Source organism: Elephas maximus, chromosome 4, assembly GCF_024166365.1.
Source record: "Elephas maximus indicus isolate mEleMax1 chromosome 4, mEleMax1 primary haplotype, whole genome shotgun sequence".
In the NCBI taxonomy this organism is placed as follows: domain Eukaryota; kingdom Metazoa; phylum Chordata; class Mammalia; order Proboscidea; family Elephantidae; genus Elephas; species Elephas maximus.
In genome coordinates, this window is record NC_064822.1 from 45,189,340 (window position 1) to 45,206,402 (window position 17,063).

At 37.9% G+C, this 17,063-nt stretch overlaps 1 protein-coding gene across 7 annotated transcripts in view; it reads left to right on the forward strand.

Annotated features, from left to right (window-relative positions):
- Positions 1 to 16,920, forward strand: part of NUDT5 (nudix hydrolase 5) — a 30,216-nt gene extending 13,296 nt beyond the window's left edge. For 5 of the 7 annotated variants that reach the window (XM_049881992.1, XM_049881995.1, XM_049881991.1 and 2 more), the window contains 5 exons: positions 685 to 752; positions 6,634 to 6,683; positions 8,124 to 8,231; positions 9,589 to 9,684; positions 10,311 to 10,603. In XM_049881992.1, coding sequence (XP_049737949.1) covers positions 685 to 752; positions 6,634 to 6,683; positions 8,124 to 8,231; positions 9,589 to 9,684; positions 10,311 to 10,588 — 600 coding nt within the window. In that variant the 3' untranslated portion in view covers positions 10,589 to 10,603. Of the gene's footprint in view, positions 1 to 684; positions 753 to 6,633; positions 6,684 to 6,994; positions 7,104 to 8,123; positions 8,232 to 9,588; positions 9,685 to 10,310; positions 10,604 to 12,133; positions 12,143 to 12,273; positions 12,328 to 14,854 lie in introns of those variants that run through there. The other 2 variants (XM_049881997.1, XM_049881996.1) reach the window with 2 other exon arrangements.
- Positions 16,921 to 17,063: the final 143 nt, after the last annotated feature.

Below are 17,063 nucleotides of genomic sequence, written 5' to 3' on the forward strand. Positions count from 1 at the left end.
TTAAAATCTTTTCATGTTTGTGAACAGATCTGCTGATAATTATTAGGTTGCTGTTGGCAAGAAGTGAAAGATAGGATAGTAAGAAAAAGGCTACTGCTTTATGTATACAGTGAAGCTTTCCGCTCAGTTCAGTATAGTGCCATAGGTAAGTTAGTCCTTGTAAGTTAAACTCCCTAATGTCGATGCAGAACAATCCTGGGGTGGGACACCCATATGTCATTGTAGGAAATCCAGTCATTGGACATGGCTTCCCCACAATCAGCTTCCCTGTGTAGTTATTGACATAAAATACCATTGATAAATGTTTACACAGTAAACACACCTATGTGACTAGCACCCAGAGAAGAAGATAGAATGTTAGGAGCATCCCTTAAGACATGCCCCCCTTTGTTCTCCTTCCAGTTGCTCCTTACCACTCCCCACCCCCGACCAGGGAGTTTTTACACTATCATTTCTTTTCACCTCCAGTACTACCTCAAAAACCCCCAAAAGAAGCAGAACCACCCTTCAGGAAAACAACCTTTAATACTTACTCAACTGAAAACTTGACCACAATTAGGAGGAAAATAAGATTACTGGAGGGCCACATAGAGAAATTTGAAAGAAACACCAAAAACCTTTTTGATTATTATAAAACCAGTTTGGTTTGAAAGTTTCCCAATTTATTATCTGATCTCCTTTTAGTTGATTTCAGAAGGAAAATGGGTCAAGCTTGAAAGAACAACTTACATGGATCCTACTGGTAAAACTAGGTAAACTGTTTTTTTTTTTTTTACCCTCTTGTAAAATGCTCAGTAATGGGTTATCAGGGTTTCTGTTTAGTTTTGGCATAAATTGTGATATACTGTGTCCTCATTATAAACTCTGTCAAATAATCTAGCTATTATTCTCATTGTTACAATGTTTGAATCATTTATAGTCTCTGAATAAAACTGGGTTGTAAATTGGTTATAGCAACTAACCAGGAATCTATTTTAACGCCATTCTCCTTAAGTAGCTAGGGTGGACCTAAAATTTTGGAGCCAAGCCTTACTGAAGCTATTTCTGATAAGGTGGCAAAATAATCCAGTTAAATTTTTAGTCTCTAGAGGAATTAAAGAGAAACATTGCTATGTTTGAGGTGAAACTTATGTGCCTACACCATGCTCATGGAAATGTAAATTGGGTATACCCTTTTGTAAAGCATTTCACAAAATATGTATATGTATCAAAGATATCAGACCCTCTGACCCAGTAAATACCACTCCTGAGAATCTTTTAAGGAAATTATTATTTGTAATCATACTTATGAATGAAAAATGTTCATCGAAATTTTAAATGACAAAAAATGGAAAGCAACCTAAACATCTTAAAAATAGAGAAATTGTTTTCCATTATAGTGTATTCATTTGGTAACATCTGTGCAACCATCTAAAAAGCAGATTATGAAAACAGCCTAGCAATATAGAAAAAGTTAATAAGTTGAAAACAAAATAGAAAATCTTATATATGTTTTTAAACTCCATAAAGTTAATAATATGTAAGAAAAGTTTAGAAGAAAAACTAGCAAAATATTAATGGCAGCTGTGCAATTAATCCTTTTTATTCTACTTTTCAAACTATTTATAGTCTTTTGCTTTTATAAGTATCAAAAAAATATGCTAAATACCTTAAGTATTTATTTAGTGAAATGTAATATAAAAGAATAAAACAATGAGAAAATAGGATTACATGATATAAATCCACAAGTTAATATCAAAATTCTGTTTTGAAACTAATCAAATAAAAGTAACATAGTTTCTGTGTGAAGAAATAAGGTATCATCAATTCAAAAATCCTTCGTTTGCTGTTGTCCTTCATTTTCTGATGTGGTATGACTCGAAACAGCTGCAGACATCCATTAATAATCAGTACATAGAATGTACAAAGTATGAATCGAGGAAAATTGGAAGGTGTCCAAAATCAAATGGAATGCTTGAAGATAGATATCCTGGGCATTGATGCGCTGAAATGGACTGGTGTTGGCCATTTTGAATAGGACGACGATATGGTTGACTGCAACAAGAATGACACATTTGAAAAGGAACAGCGTCATGTTCATTGTCAAAAAGAACATTTCAAAGAGGCAGGGCCAAGGTGATGGAACAGCCAGACACTTCCTGCGATTCTCCTTACAACAAAGACCCAAAAAAAACAAGTGAAACAATTACGTTTATGACAAGCTAGGAGGCCTGAACATCAGAGGCAAAGTTAGAAAATGGACTGAGCGGCCAGGAGAGGAGATACCCTTCAGAAGCGAAGAGGAGTTACTGAACCTGAATCACTGGGATCCCAGGAGCGGCTGCAGCAGGCTGGTGGTAGCATTCGGCTGCAGTTTCTTCAGGGAGAAGCAGCCAACTGCAGAGCTTACTCACACCTCTGGAACCAGAGAAGAACAGCGCTATCAGCAAAAGCTGAGTACTTGCATATATTTTACTGTGTCCCCAGCCCCCAAGCCGGCTTTGGTGGCTGTTGATTTCCCTGGGCCTGAGATAGGCTGTGTTGAGCACCCTGAGCCATCCTATGGCCTTAGGTAGGAATAAATTCACAATTTGGGGAAAAGATAGTTTGCCAGCTCCACTAACCAGGAAAGCTCAGGACAGAAGCCGCTCCTGTCCAGGCATAAACAGTCCGTGGATTTTGAATACCTTTCCCCCCTGCATGGACCTGTGTGGGCCTATTTCAGGAGAATAGGCCCTTGTTGGCAGACTGTAACCATTTCAGCTGTGCGGTGAAGAGGTGGGTGTTTGATATTTGACAGTGCTTTGCCTATTAAATAGGGTCCTCACTTACCCACAACAGGGGCATAAGGACTGGTGGCTCCACTCAGGTCACCCAGCCCCCCGCGACAGGGGTCCAAGGATAACTGGTACCTCCCGGTCCTTACAAACAAAAGCATTGAGTGCCCATGGTCTGTGTGCAGAACCCACCCACCTGCATGCTTTAGGGAACAGGGACGTGCTTTCCTCACAGACTTTCGGGGGATGGTTCTCAGCCCCCTGCCTTGTTCAGAGCATGACCCCCTGCTGCAACCAGATGCCGGTACCTACACCAGTCACCCCTGCCCCTCTAAGACTGTACGATGCCTGTTCCACACACTTGATAATCAGCTACCTGGACACCTGAGCTGAATTCATACAAGAAAAGTGAATGGATTCCTAGACTGATTACCTGACATCAGCTTTAGCCATCTGGGGACAGGACGTCAGCACTTCAAAGGCAAAAATAATCAAGCTAGCTTGCTCAAGCAACCCATTTGGGCATATCAAAACAAAACAAAGCAAAAAGCTAGGATGCAGTAAGCAAACATAAACTAATGCAATAATTTATGGATGGCTCGGAGACAACAGTCAGTATCAAGTCACATAAAGAAACAGACCACGATCACCTCAACAAGCTCTCAAAACAAAGAATCAACAGATCTTCTGGATGAAGGTGCCTTCCTGGAATTACCAGATGCCTTTTTTTAGGGAGGACAGTAAGTTCAAATGTACTTATATTTAAGTATATTTGTGAAAATATAGAGAGATTGGAACCCAATTTATAGTGATGCAGTTTGGTTTTCTCTTTTCTGTAAAGTTGTTTAAGTTTATAACACAAACTATAACCCTTAACGCTAATTAATCTGTAGAGTATGTGTCGGTTTACATCAGCTTGTCTCTTCTCTGACTATCCTCCCCTTCAGTATTTTTTAATCAGAGTTGTGCATCAGAATCATTAGGGTATGTTTTCAAAACACCAATGTCTGAGCCTCACTCCTAAGAGTCTGTTTCAGTAGATTGGGAGTGGTACTGCCATTGAGTCAATTCCAACTCATAGCAGCCCTATAGGACAGAGTAGAAGTACCCCATAGAGTTTCCAAGGAGCGCTGGTGGATTCAAACTGCTGACCTTTTGGTTAGCAGCCATAGCTCTTAACCACCATGCCAAGAGGGTTTCCAAAGTCTCTATCAAACTACCACATTTATGTGGCATGTTTATAGCGTGTTCACCTTCATTCTTCCATACAGAGGACTTCCGTGTGGCCTCAGAAGAGATGTTATGTAAAGTATTAATATTTCATACCAGGTATCAGGCTTTCAAGAGTGAATCTCTGTACTTTACAGTAGACCATGATTTTATAAATTTATAAAGTGTTTTTTATCTGTTACCAGATACCAAAGCTTGTATATAAGGGGTAAAGTATCAGCTAGAGAATCCTTTGTGCCACTGTCTTCTCGTGGAAGAGGATATGGAATTAATTTTAGAACTATAAAAATATGCAGGCATATGCCCCTTCGTTGACATTCAGGATACTATTGAAGTCATCTTTTGTCATCCGTCCTGTGTCCCATATTGGTTGACTAGAGGGAAGAAAGCGAAACTACTATGTTTCCTTTAAGGTAGGAGACCAAAAGGTGGAGTAACTTAACTAGAATCAGAATTCTCAAACTAGAAGAGACTGTCAAGGTAACATACTCTTAATTTCCTAGTTTTACAAATAATCAAACAGTGTCAGGGAGGTTTTGGCTTAGGGTTTAGCTAGTAGGCAAGTAAAGGCTAAGATTTTCTACCCCCAGTCAAATGTACATCTCTCAGAGCTCTGTCTGGGGCACTGTCACGGGGCACTCTTATTTCAGTATTTCTTATAAATGCATTTATATTTTATTGCTTATCATTTATGGCTCATGACTGCTTCTTCACTACATCTTAATCCCTATAATGATACTATTTTTCCCCCTTATTCCTAGTATATTTGGGATGGGATCTGCAGTACTTTTCCCAGCACTGTCTTCTTCAGACTTTAGGACTAACCTTAGAAGGCAGATGTGAGAGCTGTGCCAAAGGTGGTTTTGTCTCTTATAACCTATATTGCTTACTTCTCAGAATTGCTTGTTGGTTGGCTTCTTGCTACTTACTTAACAGGAATGTTGAGAGGCTGTGTGTTGTCATAGTAGTCTGATTTTCATAGGTTCATTTTGACATGTTTCCTTTAGAATTTGGGTACAATGTGGATACATCTTCAGTACATAGAAATTTTTTATTTTTTTTACTAAATGAAGTATTAGAAATTTTTTACAGAAGTGTGACAAGGTCCAAACCTTAGGAACAACTAGGTAAAAAGTGAAGAACAAGAGGTTTCCTTAGGGCAGTGCATTTTTTAACCCTTACTGCAGGGAGGCAAAAGACACGTTGCATAGGGCAGATCTGCTGCAAAGAACCTCTTTAAAGTGTTGAAAAGCAGGGGTGTCACATTGAAGACTAAGGTGCACCTGACCCAAGCCGTGGTATTTTCAGTCTCATCATGTGCATGTGAAAGCTGGACAATGAATACAGAAGACCCAAGAAGAATTGACGCCTTTGAATTGTGGTGTTGGCAAAGAATGTTGAATATGCCATGGACTGCCAAAATAACAAACAAACCTGTCTCGGAAGAAGTACAACCAGAATGCTCCTTAGAAGCAAGGATGGCGAGACTGCATCTTACATACTTTGGACATGTTGTCAGGAGGGATCAATCCCTGGAGAAGAACATCATGCTTGGCAGAGTACAGGGTCAGCGGAAAAGAAGAAGGCCCTCAGTGAGGTGGATTGACACAGTGGCTCCAACAGTGGGCTCAAGAATAACAATTACAAGGATGGCACAGGACTGGGCAGTGTTTTATTCTGTTGTGCATAGGGTCACTGTGAGCACCTAACAACAACAACACAGGGAGGCAGATTTTAACACCTTTTCCCAGTTCCCAGAGCCACTCAGATGTCTTACTTCTGTTAGAAAAGATCCTAAAATTATTTGCGTCTTCATTCCTGCCTCTTGCCACTGCCTTTTACTATTTAAGGGATAAGAGAGTGAAAGGGACTGTCCCCCCTACACTACTCCCCGTTTAAACAACGTGATCGTTCCAGCACAATCCTCCCCCATGTTCCTGGGAGATAAAGTACTATCACAAATGTTACTGAAAAACTGAAGTAGGTAAAAAACCCAGCTAGAAACAAATAGCGAGTTAGAAATAAAGCCGTAAAAGGAAGCAGGAGTCTGTTGTTATTCACTTAACTTTTTCATTTAGTGACCGCTTTTCTTCTTAGATAAGATCTCGAATGCAAAGCATTTACCACAATTTAATAATTCCTCAGTTATTCAATGGAAAGGGCCTGTTTTCCTAAATTGTATATTTCAAATCACATGTTTTAAGAATATAAATTATGTAAGTAACTATCTGAATAATTCACATTGTACTCAGTCGTTTTTAGAGGTAGGGCTAGAATTTTCAAGCGTAAACTGCTTAAAACCTTTACAGCTGAAATCACCAGCTGTCTGCTCGACTGTAGACTTAATGAACCAAGTTAAAGTACTTAGAGTAAATGATTTGAAAGCTTCAGCTCAAGTGAACAGGCCTTATATTTAGACGGCACCCAGAGGGCTAGGTGTAGGGTGACACAGGTTTGTTTTTTTTTGGTAATTTTCAGAAGCTGTAGGAAAGCACGATTGGCTCTTTTTAAATACATATTTTTATTGATCTAGTCTTCTTAACCGATAACATTTTCATGCTTGCATTTGTGAAGTTCTGGTTATACACAGAAAACCTAAGAACATTCTCCTCTTTAATGATTTTGTTTTTCCCTCTCTGCTGAACAGAACTTGGGAAACTGTGAAACGTACAACCAGGAAAGGACAGTCTGCTGATGGTATGATTGCAGATTTATTATAACTATCTTTATAAGTTAGCAACTTTTGTTGTAGGAGGCCAGGTGTAGATTTTTTTTGCTCTAAGCAAGACCTCTGAGCAGTTATCTTCAATTGTGGTGTTGTATCTACTGTTAGTTTTTTCAATGCTATGTTACTAAAACAAACTTTCTTTATAAATAACTTCTGGCTCCTATTATCTATCTAAGCTTAGAACACTGCTTTTGCAGGGGAAGATATGCTGATATTTATAAAACCAAAAACCAGTTGCTGTTGAGTCGATTCCGACTCATGGCGACCCCGTGTGTTTCAGAGTAGAACTGCGCTCCATAGGGTTTTCAATGGCTGTGATCTTTCGGAAGTAGATCGCCAGGCCCTTCTTCCGAGGCACCTCTGGGTGGATTCGAACTGCCAACCTTTCGGTTAGTAGCTGAGCATTTAACCGTTTGCACCACCCAGGGACTCCTACTGATATTTATAACCAAACCTAAATCATAACTTGAAGCTACATATTGTCTAGATGTTATAACTTCTAGAAATGCTTAATATTCTGTCCAAAGGATCTAGCCTTTAGTTTGGAAAAATCATTTGGCACAACTTTATGCTTACCAAACACTTGCTTTCGAAGTTGAGAGGAAACAGAATTGGGAAAAAGACTATTCATTCAGTTCACTTTCCCTTCCAGGCATGAATGCTTTGACTGCAAAGATCCCAGAAACAATCCTGAAAATCACCTCTGGTCTAGGGGAAGTTGGGCAATAGGTCTTTTTTTTTGTCCCTTTTATTTTTCCACTTTGTGTTATTTTCTGTTTGTACTGAAGCAAACAGAGTTGCTCTGCTGCAGCTGCTTTTATTAACTGATGAAAAACATTTAGGAGGAACCAAGTGCTCCTCTGGCTGGTTTGTGTTTTCTAGCAGTGGTTTTTGTTGTTGTTTTGATTAAGCCAAATAACTTGAGAGAAAAGGTCTTTTACCCTAAAAAAATAAAATAAAATTCAGTCTAGCTAGCATATACTACAGTGAAACTTACTTGATTTATTGCTTTAAGGAAATTTAAGACTTCAAAAATGATCTAGCCACATGATGAGAAATGGTTCTACGTGGGGATTGATGTAGACAGAAATTTTATGTCCTTAACCTTGTGCTGAACGTTTAGCTTTTGTTTTGATTTTATTTTAAAGAAATTATGACAACAAAAACAAGTTTTTTATAAAAAAGAAAATTCAAACAACATGTAAGTGTGATTATTTTTTCTTTAATTGAGAGTAGCTTCCAAAGTTAACTGCCCATATTGTAGATTAAGTTCACTTCTTGTAAATGGCATATAGAGGGTAGGTTTTGGCTTCTTAAAATATGAGATTTTTGTTAGATTGCTCTAAACAAATGACTGGCACCACTGATCTTTCATTGTGGATTTCCTTGGTTGCATTTTCTGGTGGCAGGTGTGGCCGTCATCCCAGTGCTGCAGAGAACTCTTCATTATGAATGTATTGTTCTGGTGAAACAGTTCCGACCACCCATTGGTGGCTACTGCTTAGAATTCCCTGCAGGTGAGTGACTAAACAGAGGCAATAGAATTGCTTCTCAGGGGCTGCTGGACGGGCCCAGGGCAAAGCCTGGGAACTGCAGTGCTTCAGCATTTAACACCCTTTTATCTGTCCCTGTGGTTATACAATAAAGCCATTTCTGCAGAGAGGCTCCTCTCTAAAGATCATCTGAACCCAAGAAGGTGAAGTAAGACCTGGTGTTACAGCATACCTTTCAAGCCATGCCACCCTCTTCACAACATTCTCTGTAGCCTCTCTTTGAGTAATTTCTTGCTTTTCCACAATTTGTCAACTTATTTCATTTTCTATCACTGTTTTCCCCTGACAAGTAACTTACAGTAATAAGTAGGACACAAGCTACGAATAGAAAAACGTCTTGATCAGCCATACGTAAACTGACCAAGGAAATTGTCTTAATTTCAACTAGAACAATTTTTTATTTGTGCAGTAAGTATAAAGCTATCCAAATTTTTTAATAAACTGTTTTATTATAGGACTTCATTGGATTGTGTCAGTCTGTAGAGATTAAATCTCATTTATTTGTCATTAATTGTTTATATTTTGTATCTTTTAAAGTCCTGTCATAACGTATAGTTAACTGTTTTTTTTTTTCTTTTACTCACAACCTGATTGAAGAAATTAATTTGCATGAATTAAGTTTTTAAAACTAACTAAATAGCGTATATTTCACTTTTCTTTATATATTTTTATACCTTTCGGGAAGAAGAATCTGAGTTCCTGCTCTCCTCCTTTCATTTGGCCTCTCTCTACTTGGTCCTTACAACAACCATAGTAGTTACTTAAAGTCCACCAGCCTTCAGTTCACACCTTTCTGTTCTTCCTCCTCACAAGTGACACATTCGTCTTGGCATTTCACTATGAGGCCTCATTATTTTTCTGGGGTGGGGAGGAAGGCAAGATGTGCAGTATTGTCACCATCTTACATGTGAGAAAACAGAAGACGTTTACAGGCTTCCTGTGCTGTAGCCACATAGCTAGGCCATTTAACCACCACCAAGTCATTTATCTTCCCAGGAGATAAATGCTGTCCTTGCCCTGTGAAAATGTTAGTGTTGAGGTGCTCATGAAAACAAAAAAAAAAATCTAAGATCTTTAAATAAGAGGAACAGATGATAGCTGTCTGAGCCTACTTAATCTGCCTAGGGTATTATTCTTTTTGCTCTTTTTTTTTTTCTCCCCCTGTAGAAGTTCTACGCCTCCTCAGATTTATCTGTAAGACCACTTTTCACAATTCTCTGATTCTTCTAACATAGCTCAGCAGCAGCTATGTTAGAAGAATGAGAGGTTCAAAAACTACTGGACTTTCCCATCCCACCTTACAAATGATTTGGACTTCCAGGTCTCATAGATGATAATGAGAGCCCAGAAGCAGCTGCTCTTCGGGAGCTTGAGGAAGAAACTGGTTATAAAGGTGACATTGCTGAATGTTCTCCAGGTTTGTATTGCTTTCTAATTGTGTACTTCAGGACAAACTCGTGAGAATTAACCCAGCAATAGATTCTTCTGGGCATAAAAGAGTTGCTTATTTGGGTGTTCTTTACAATCAGAATTCAAGATGGCTTTTATTTCAGCTAATTCACTGAAGGGAAATAATCAATTAGGATGGTCACCATGTGTAAGTGAACTTCCTTGAGAGAATGTTTGAGCAGGAAGGAGAAGAACTGACATTAAGTTCCCTTTCAGAATTTCTTACATTCTAAGCTTTATTTTTTATTAGCATCTCATCCACATGCCACATTCCTCACTAGAAGATTTTGATTGTTTTTTTTTCTTGTTGTGGTGAAAGGATTTTACGAATTGACAGTACCATGTAACCCCTCAGAGTTACCAAACTTTACTCCAGAACTCTGGGAGAAATATGAATACTTACTACATATGTGCTCTGCAGTCCTACAACCTATACTGAGTGAATATGACAAGCTGTAATTTTCCTGCATAAATTCTATGCTAACTCTGAGTTATGAGCCCTTCTTATTACATATAAAGAGTGAAACAAATGACAAAAGCAATTGAAGCATCTGACTGGTGTCTTTTAAGGTTATCTGTTACTTCTCTCTGTAGTTTTATGTATGGATCCCGGTCTGTCAAATTGTACTGTGCACATCGTGACAGTAACCATTAATGGAGATGATGCTGAAAATGTAAGACCTAAGCCAAAGCCTGGTAAGTGTGTGTTGGCTGTGCTTAAGGTGATTGAATTGCATGAAATATTTTTAACTTGCTGCTGGTTTGATTTTAGACTTGTTAAAAGAATAGTAGCCTTTCACAGACATTTCATCAATATTCTTGGCTGTTTTCTTAATCTCATGTATTTTAGCATTCTTTTACTACTTCATTGATAGTTGTACTTTATATAAAATGTTAAATTATGTATTTCCATATTTTTTGTATGGAGTTTATTCTTATTTAGTAACATGAGCGATAGGCTTAAGTACGAAATAGAAATTTTAAAATCACCCTGATTTCTGTCTTCACGTGTATTGCAAGAATTGCATAAGTAATTAATTGTTAAGGGGGCAGCAGCTTAATTAATTATTCCTTATTGAGTTCAGTATTTAGAGAAGCTGCTAGGAAATTCTTTGCTCTATTTCTTTGAAAGTTTGGACTCAAAAGCTGTAATGCCTCTGTCAATCCCATGCTCTGTCTCCCATCCTCTTAAAGAGGGATATTTATATACAATCAGGCACCACATAACATACATTCAGGCAATGTCTGACCACATATGCATCCGTGGTCCCTTAAGGTTTATAATAGAGTTCAGAAATCCTGATCAGAGAGCAAGACGGAGGAGTCATAACCAGATAGAGGGCACGCAACAGCTTCCCACATGCAGCACATGTATCTCATGTCTCTTGTATAGAAAGTGGTTGTGCTACCAGGCATATAATGGTACAGTACATATATAATCTATAATACATATGCTTTGATAGTCATGATAAATGCTTATGTTACTGGCTTGTGTATGTACTGTACTTTCTATTGTTATCTTAATGTGAACTTTCCCTGTTGTTGTTAGGTGCCGTTGAGTCACTTCTCATAGTGACCCTCTAGGGCAGAGTAGAACTGCCCCATAGGGTTTCCAAGGAGTGGCTGGTGGGTTTGAGCTGCCAACCTTTTTGTTAGCAGCTGAGCTCTTAACCACTATGTCACCAGGGCTCCAAACTTGCCTTACTTACAAATAAAAAGTTTACTGTATAATAGTGTGTGGTTCATCTCGTAGGCAGCAGCATCCGATCTCGTGTATCAGGCATCTCAAGTGTTGTAGCATTATCTGTTTTTCTTTTGAAAATATTACGGTGAACTGCATCATAGCTCCCAAATGCAGCAAAACCAGTGCTTCACAGAGATAGCAGCAGCAAGAATCAGAGGAGAAGTATCGATTTGGAAGTGAGACAAAAGGTTATTAAACAACACAAAGGTGGAAAATCAGTGAATGCCATTACTCACTACTTAGGCACGTTCACACAACATCCAAATGACATAAAGTCCTATTTCACAGAACGTATCGTGGACGCTAAGCAACGTGTGACTGTACATAACCACAGTAAATCATGTATGAGTGATATTCTCTAATTTCTCACCCACTTTAGTTGTTCATATCCATGTTTCAGTATCACATTGCAGCCCATTTTAAATGCTGAATTTTTACACTAGTAAATATGCATATTACAGAATACACTTTAAATTTTGCTAATATTTGATTTGAAGAATAAGAACAACTTTGTACTGTTTGGATTTTTTTTTTACTATGTATATAAATTGTTAGTGGAGATCCTGGTTTCTGTTTAATTCTTAGAGCCTTTTGGGTATGTTTTGTACAAATATCTTTCAGTATCTTACCACTCTAGGCCTTGCTAAAATTTTCTCCCTCTGTTTATTTTCAGGGGATGGAGGTATGTTATTCAACTCCCAGTGGCTGACCACATATGGCTTAGTGGTAGTGGTAATGGCTAGACATTTTGGGTTGTTTTGGTAGACTCTCTTGTTCTCTGGCTCTGTTTTCACCTACACTTTGTTTGTTTAGAATTTGTGGAAGTAATTTCCTTACCAAAGAATGACCTGCTGAAGAGACTTGATGGTAAGCACTCTTAAGACTGTTACCTAACTTTTTGTATTTTTCCCGTCCCCGCCTCAGCAAATGGAGTATTAAATATAACTCCATTTCTTTTATCTTCTTCCTCATTTTAGTCAGATACCTAGAAATTATTGTAAAAATGCAGTTGACTGATATTAATTTTCCTTTCTGGATGTTGGCGTGTTTGAAATTATGACCAAAACATTCAATGCAATAAGGGCTGTTTTTCTATGGAATAGCCAAGAATATATTCCTGCTTACTAGCCACAGCTATTCTATACTTTAGCCCTTTTGTGCTCACAGGCACCTTAGGGACCAAGTACTTTTTCCTGCCTCTGAAGGTTTATTGGGAAGCTGCTGTATCACTGACAGTGCACGCTGCCTCAAGGCACAGGCATTTATGACGATTTGAAACTGAGGAAATGGGCGTGTGCCAGAAATCACTGTTTTTACAGGGTTGTATGAGGTGTCTGAATTTTGGGTAGGAAAATAGAAATTCTGAAAATTGTTGTTATATATATGTAGCAGTAGACCCCAGTGGGGACTGTTAATTATTGCTACTGCATATGTACCACTAAACACTCAGGGTAGGCAAGAAAAAAAAAATCCATACTACCTATCAAAAATTCAGACATACTCAGTGATTCAGCATGCTTCCATTAATGAAAACACATGGTGTCAACAAAAAACTCAAAGCAGAAAATAATTGGTTCACAAAAAGGTAAAATCTTTAATCCATAGCAATGTAAAGGTATAAGTAGATGTATCTTAGCTTTTCCTCAAATACACCATTATGTCGTATGGTTCTTTGTGTAAGATTTCAGTTAAAGGAGAATTTAACAATATTCATTCAATAAATATTTGAGGTATCTGTTGTTTTTTTATTATATACTAAGTGTGATATGCTGATATAATGAACAAAACTAACTAGCTGTGTGGCTAGTAAATCACTGCTCATGTAGTTACATTATGTAATTCCTGGCCAGCCCATCTCATAGGGCTTTTGTAAAATAAGTAAGGCTACGTGGACAGATGTCCTTTGATTTATAAAGCTTTATACAACTACATGAGATACTATACTGAAGACGTGGACTCCCAGATAGCTTCCATTCCTACTGTACCTTTTAAAAACTAGACCTAACAAGTGAAATCATTATCTTTGTTATATGTCCCCTTGTCTTAAATCTTTTTTTCTTCTTATGCTGGGACTGAAATCTCGCTTATATATCCTTTATCCCATCACCAGATTAAGATCCTTGAAGACAGAAAATGTTCTGTTCACTGCTGTTATCACCAGCAGTGATAACACCACCTCATGATCTCAGAGTTAGGATAATAGTGCTGAAGAATTGCAGTGAAGGGGTATTATCCTTTATTAACTGTATTAACTAGGCATTCATTCAGAGAAAGCCATGGCTATCTATAATAAACAGTACACTTTTGAGTCTGACAGGCCCGACTGAGTTTGAGGCTCATCTGACCAGGAATTCATTCTTAGTTATTGGTTAATTATTGGCTAGTCTCTCTAAGCTTTTCTCATCAAACAGAACAATGATAGCTTCTACTTCTGATGAGGCATGAGTAAAATGTATGGAAAACGCCTGGAACACAGTGCTTAAATGTTATATGCCATATGTTTATATTGTTTTTCTATATTGGAAGAATATCCTTTTATAAAAATTCCGTTATTCTCCTTTCCACATAACTGAACTTCTTTTCTGGTCTTAGAAGAGAGGGAAAATGGAGGTGGAGGGAAAAAAAGGGGAGAGAGATACATAGAAAGGGAGGGATAAAAACACCAGTTTGCCTAGCTTTACTAGAACAAGAATAATCATTTATTCAACAAGTAACATTTGAGAAGTTGTGAGGAAAGTATTTTAAGTTCAGTTTGCTACAGGAAATAGCACTGGACACTCACCCAGCATCTGCCATGCACCTGATTCCTGCTTTCAAGGATCAAAATGTCTCAGCTTGTTCCTAAACAAGTAGCTAGGAAAACTAGAGACAGATCAGAAGCCTGACAACCTCCATGTATCGTAACAAGACTCTGAGACCTCATTCTCGGTAGTATAATTCCAGTCCTACCCTGCAAAGTTTTAACTCACATGGGGAAAATGTGTATCCCCTGCCAGTGGAAAAGACACATGAATCCCTAAGATATTGTTTAATCATCACCATTTAGTTTCAGAACAGAGCCCGACAATGAACTATAAATGTGTAACAATTGGATCTATAAACTTAAAAAGCTTTGCTGTTTTAACATGTGAAATCATTATCTTTGTTATATATCCCCTTGTCTTAAATCTTTTTTTTTTTTTTTTTTTTTCTTATGCTGGGACTGAAATCTCACTTTTATATCCTTTATCCCATCACCAGATTAAGATCCTTGAAGGCAGAAAATGTTCTGTTCACTGCTGTTATCACCAGCATCTAGCATAGGAACTTTGCTCTGTAAATACTGACTGAATGATAAGCGGGTATTATCCTTTACTAATTGCATTGTCTAACTTGTATTCTTTGCTTCCTATAGCTCTGGTAGCTGAAGAACATCTTACAGTGGATTCTAGAGTCTACTCCTATGCTCTGGCGTTGAAACATGCAAACACTAAGCCATTTGAAGTGCCCTTCCTAAAATTTTAAGGTCAAAAAGGACACCGGCCGTGTTTTTGTAAACAAGTCCACCACGTCGTCTTCACTCAGACTTTGTATTCAACATAGTTTAATGCAGATTTAAAATTAGCTTTTTCACAAAATAAAGCAACATAAAATGCACATGGTGGTATGAAATTATAATTACGGGTAGACTGTCACCTTCATTTGAAATTATTAAACTCCAGCCAAGGTTAATGAAAAAGAACATAAATGCAGACATAGTTCCTCCGAATTAAAAAGCAAAACTGTTACTCTTTTAATCTAGCCCTAGACACAAGGATATTTTGTAGGAAAATAGACATGAATTCCAAATGAGGTCAACTCTTCTGACACTCAGCCCCAAATATAAAATCTGTGTATGCAGATAACTATTTACTGCATTAGTATTTCAAGCAGTTTAAAAAAAAAAAAAAAAAAAAAAAAACCTATATGGAGACTTTTTTGGCCTCTCCTAATTGAACTGTTTACTGTGTACAGTTCAACTGGATAGCCCAACCAAAAAACCCAGTGTAAAATCAATAAAGACGGTAACATTCTTGATAAGCAATTATTTACGCCTAACTACTGAAGCTGAACCAGCTCTTACGTAATGAAAACTGGTCAGTTCCATTCACTATACTAAGAATAAGAGACTAATGAAAAGATAGGTCCTACTCTTAGACATGAGCACATACATTTAGAATCTGATTTTCCATCCCTATCTCAAAAAGTACTTGAAATTTCCAAAAATGAAGTTGATTAAAGAAAAAGATTTATATGGATTTGGCCATTATTGTCTTGGTGTTAAACGACAAGTGTAGCTAGCAAAGTTTCCAAGTACCAGAAACCCAATACAAACTATCTTAAAGGGAAAAATGGGGGATTGTTTCTGGCTCATGTCATGCCTAAAGCCCGTCATCCAAAGGTTCTACCAAAATTACTCTCTTGACTAAGAGTGATACTGAGTCAATCTCTTGACTAAGCTTTCCTCTTATGTTACCTTTTATGGCCTTTAGTAGCTCCAGGATTGTTGCCTTTTCAGTTAGCCCACCTCCTGATAAATCCAACAGAAGTCTCAGGATGATTCTCATTGGCCAGCCCTGTCACGTTTCTAGCCCTAAATCCAGAGGTTAAGTCAGACCTCTCAGAACAATATAAAAGTGGTTCTCTACATAAAATCAGGGTGCTAATGCCAAAACTGCTGCCATATAGTTCATTTGTCTACAGGTTCACTGTCTTAACCAGAAGTATTTTTATGAGTAAAAATACAAGGTCATATTGGACTTCTTAAAACAAGGACTTAAAGAATTATAGAAGTATAGAACCTAGTAGGTCAAATCCACTCTCCCTGTAAATGTGCACACTAAGCCCCAACCACTTGCTTTAATGGCAGCCTTCCCCTGTGCCTGTAACCCTTTTTAAAACTCTGTTTCTAATCATGGGTATCATAAGTCTCCAACGACCTTAATCCTTTTCTCTGAGCTCTCAAGGACTAAGTTCTATAATTTCCTTTGTCATTATCCTACTTCAAAATCAAGAAATGAGGCATAAAGCAAACAGCCCACTTCCAAAGCCACTCCCCATGGGAATGAGAAACCTAAATGCTGATAGAGGAGTGACATTTTGTCTTGGCCATTAGGTCCATCTTTCCCTAGACTGGAAGCCTACATAGAATTATGTCTCTTCTACCATCTTCCTCAATGCAGAATGGCCTTTGCCCTTTTTGTAACCTTAACATTTCTTCTCTTTTCCTAAGAATGCGATTTAGAAGCGACACCTAAATCCTAGAAAATATATAGCCCCAATGCCATTTGTATTATTTATAAACATCAAAAGGCTGTGTTTTGGAAATTAAATCAGAGTTTGAGAGCTGGCAGACTGGATGTTTCCACTGGCACTGTTTTTACTGGCACTGTTTAATAAAAGTATATTTGCCAACATTTAAAATGTGAGGGTTTCATATAAAGCCAGATTTCCAACTTCTCGTGGAAAAAAAATCAGACGTAGTTAACACTGGGTCCATATTTCTCTGATAACAATGGTCTGAGCCCCTTAGATATCCCCCGGTTGACCGTGGTTACTATCTCGCTTGCCTTTATTTGCACCTA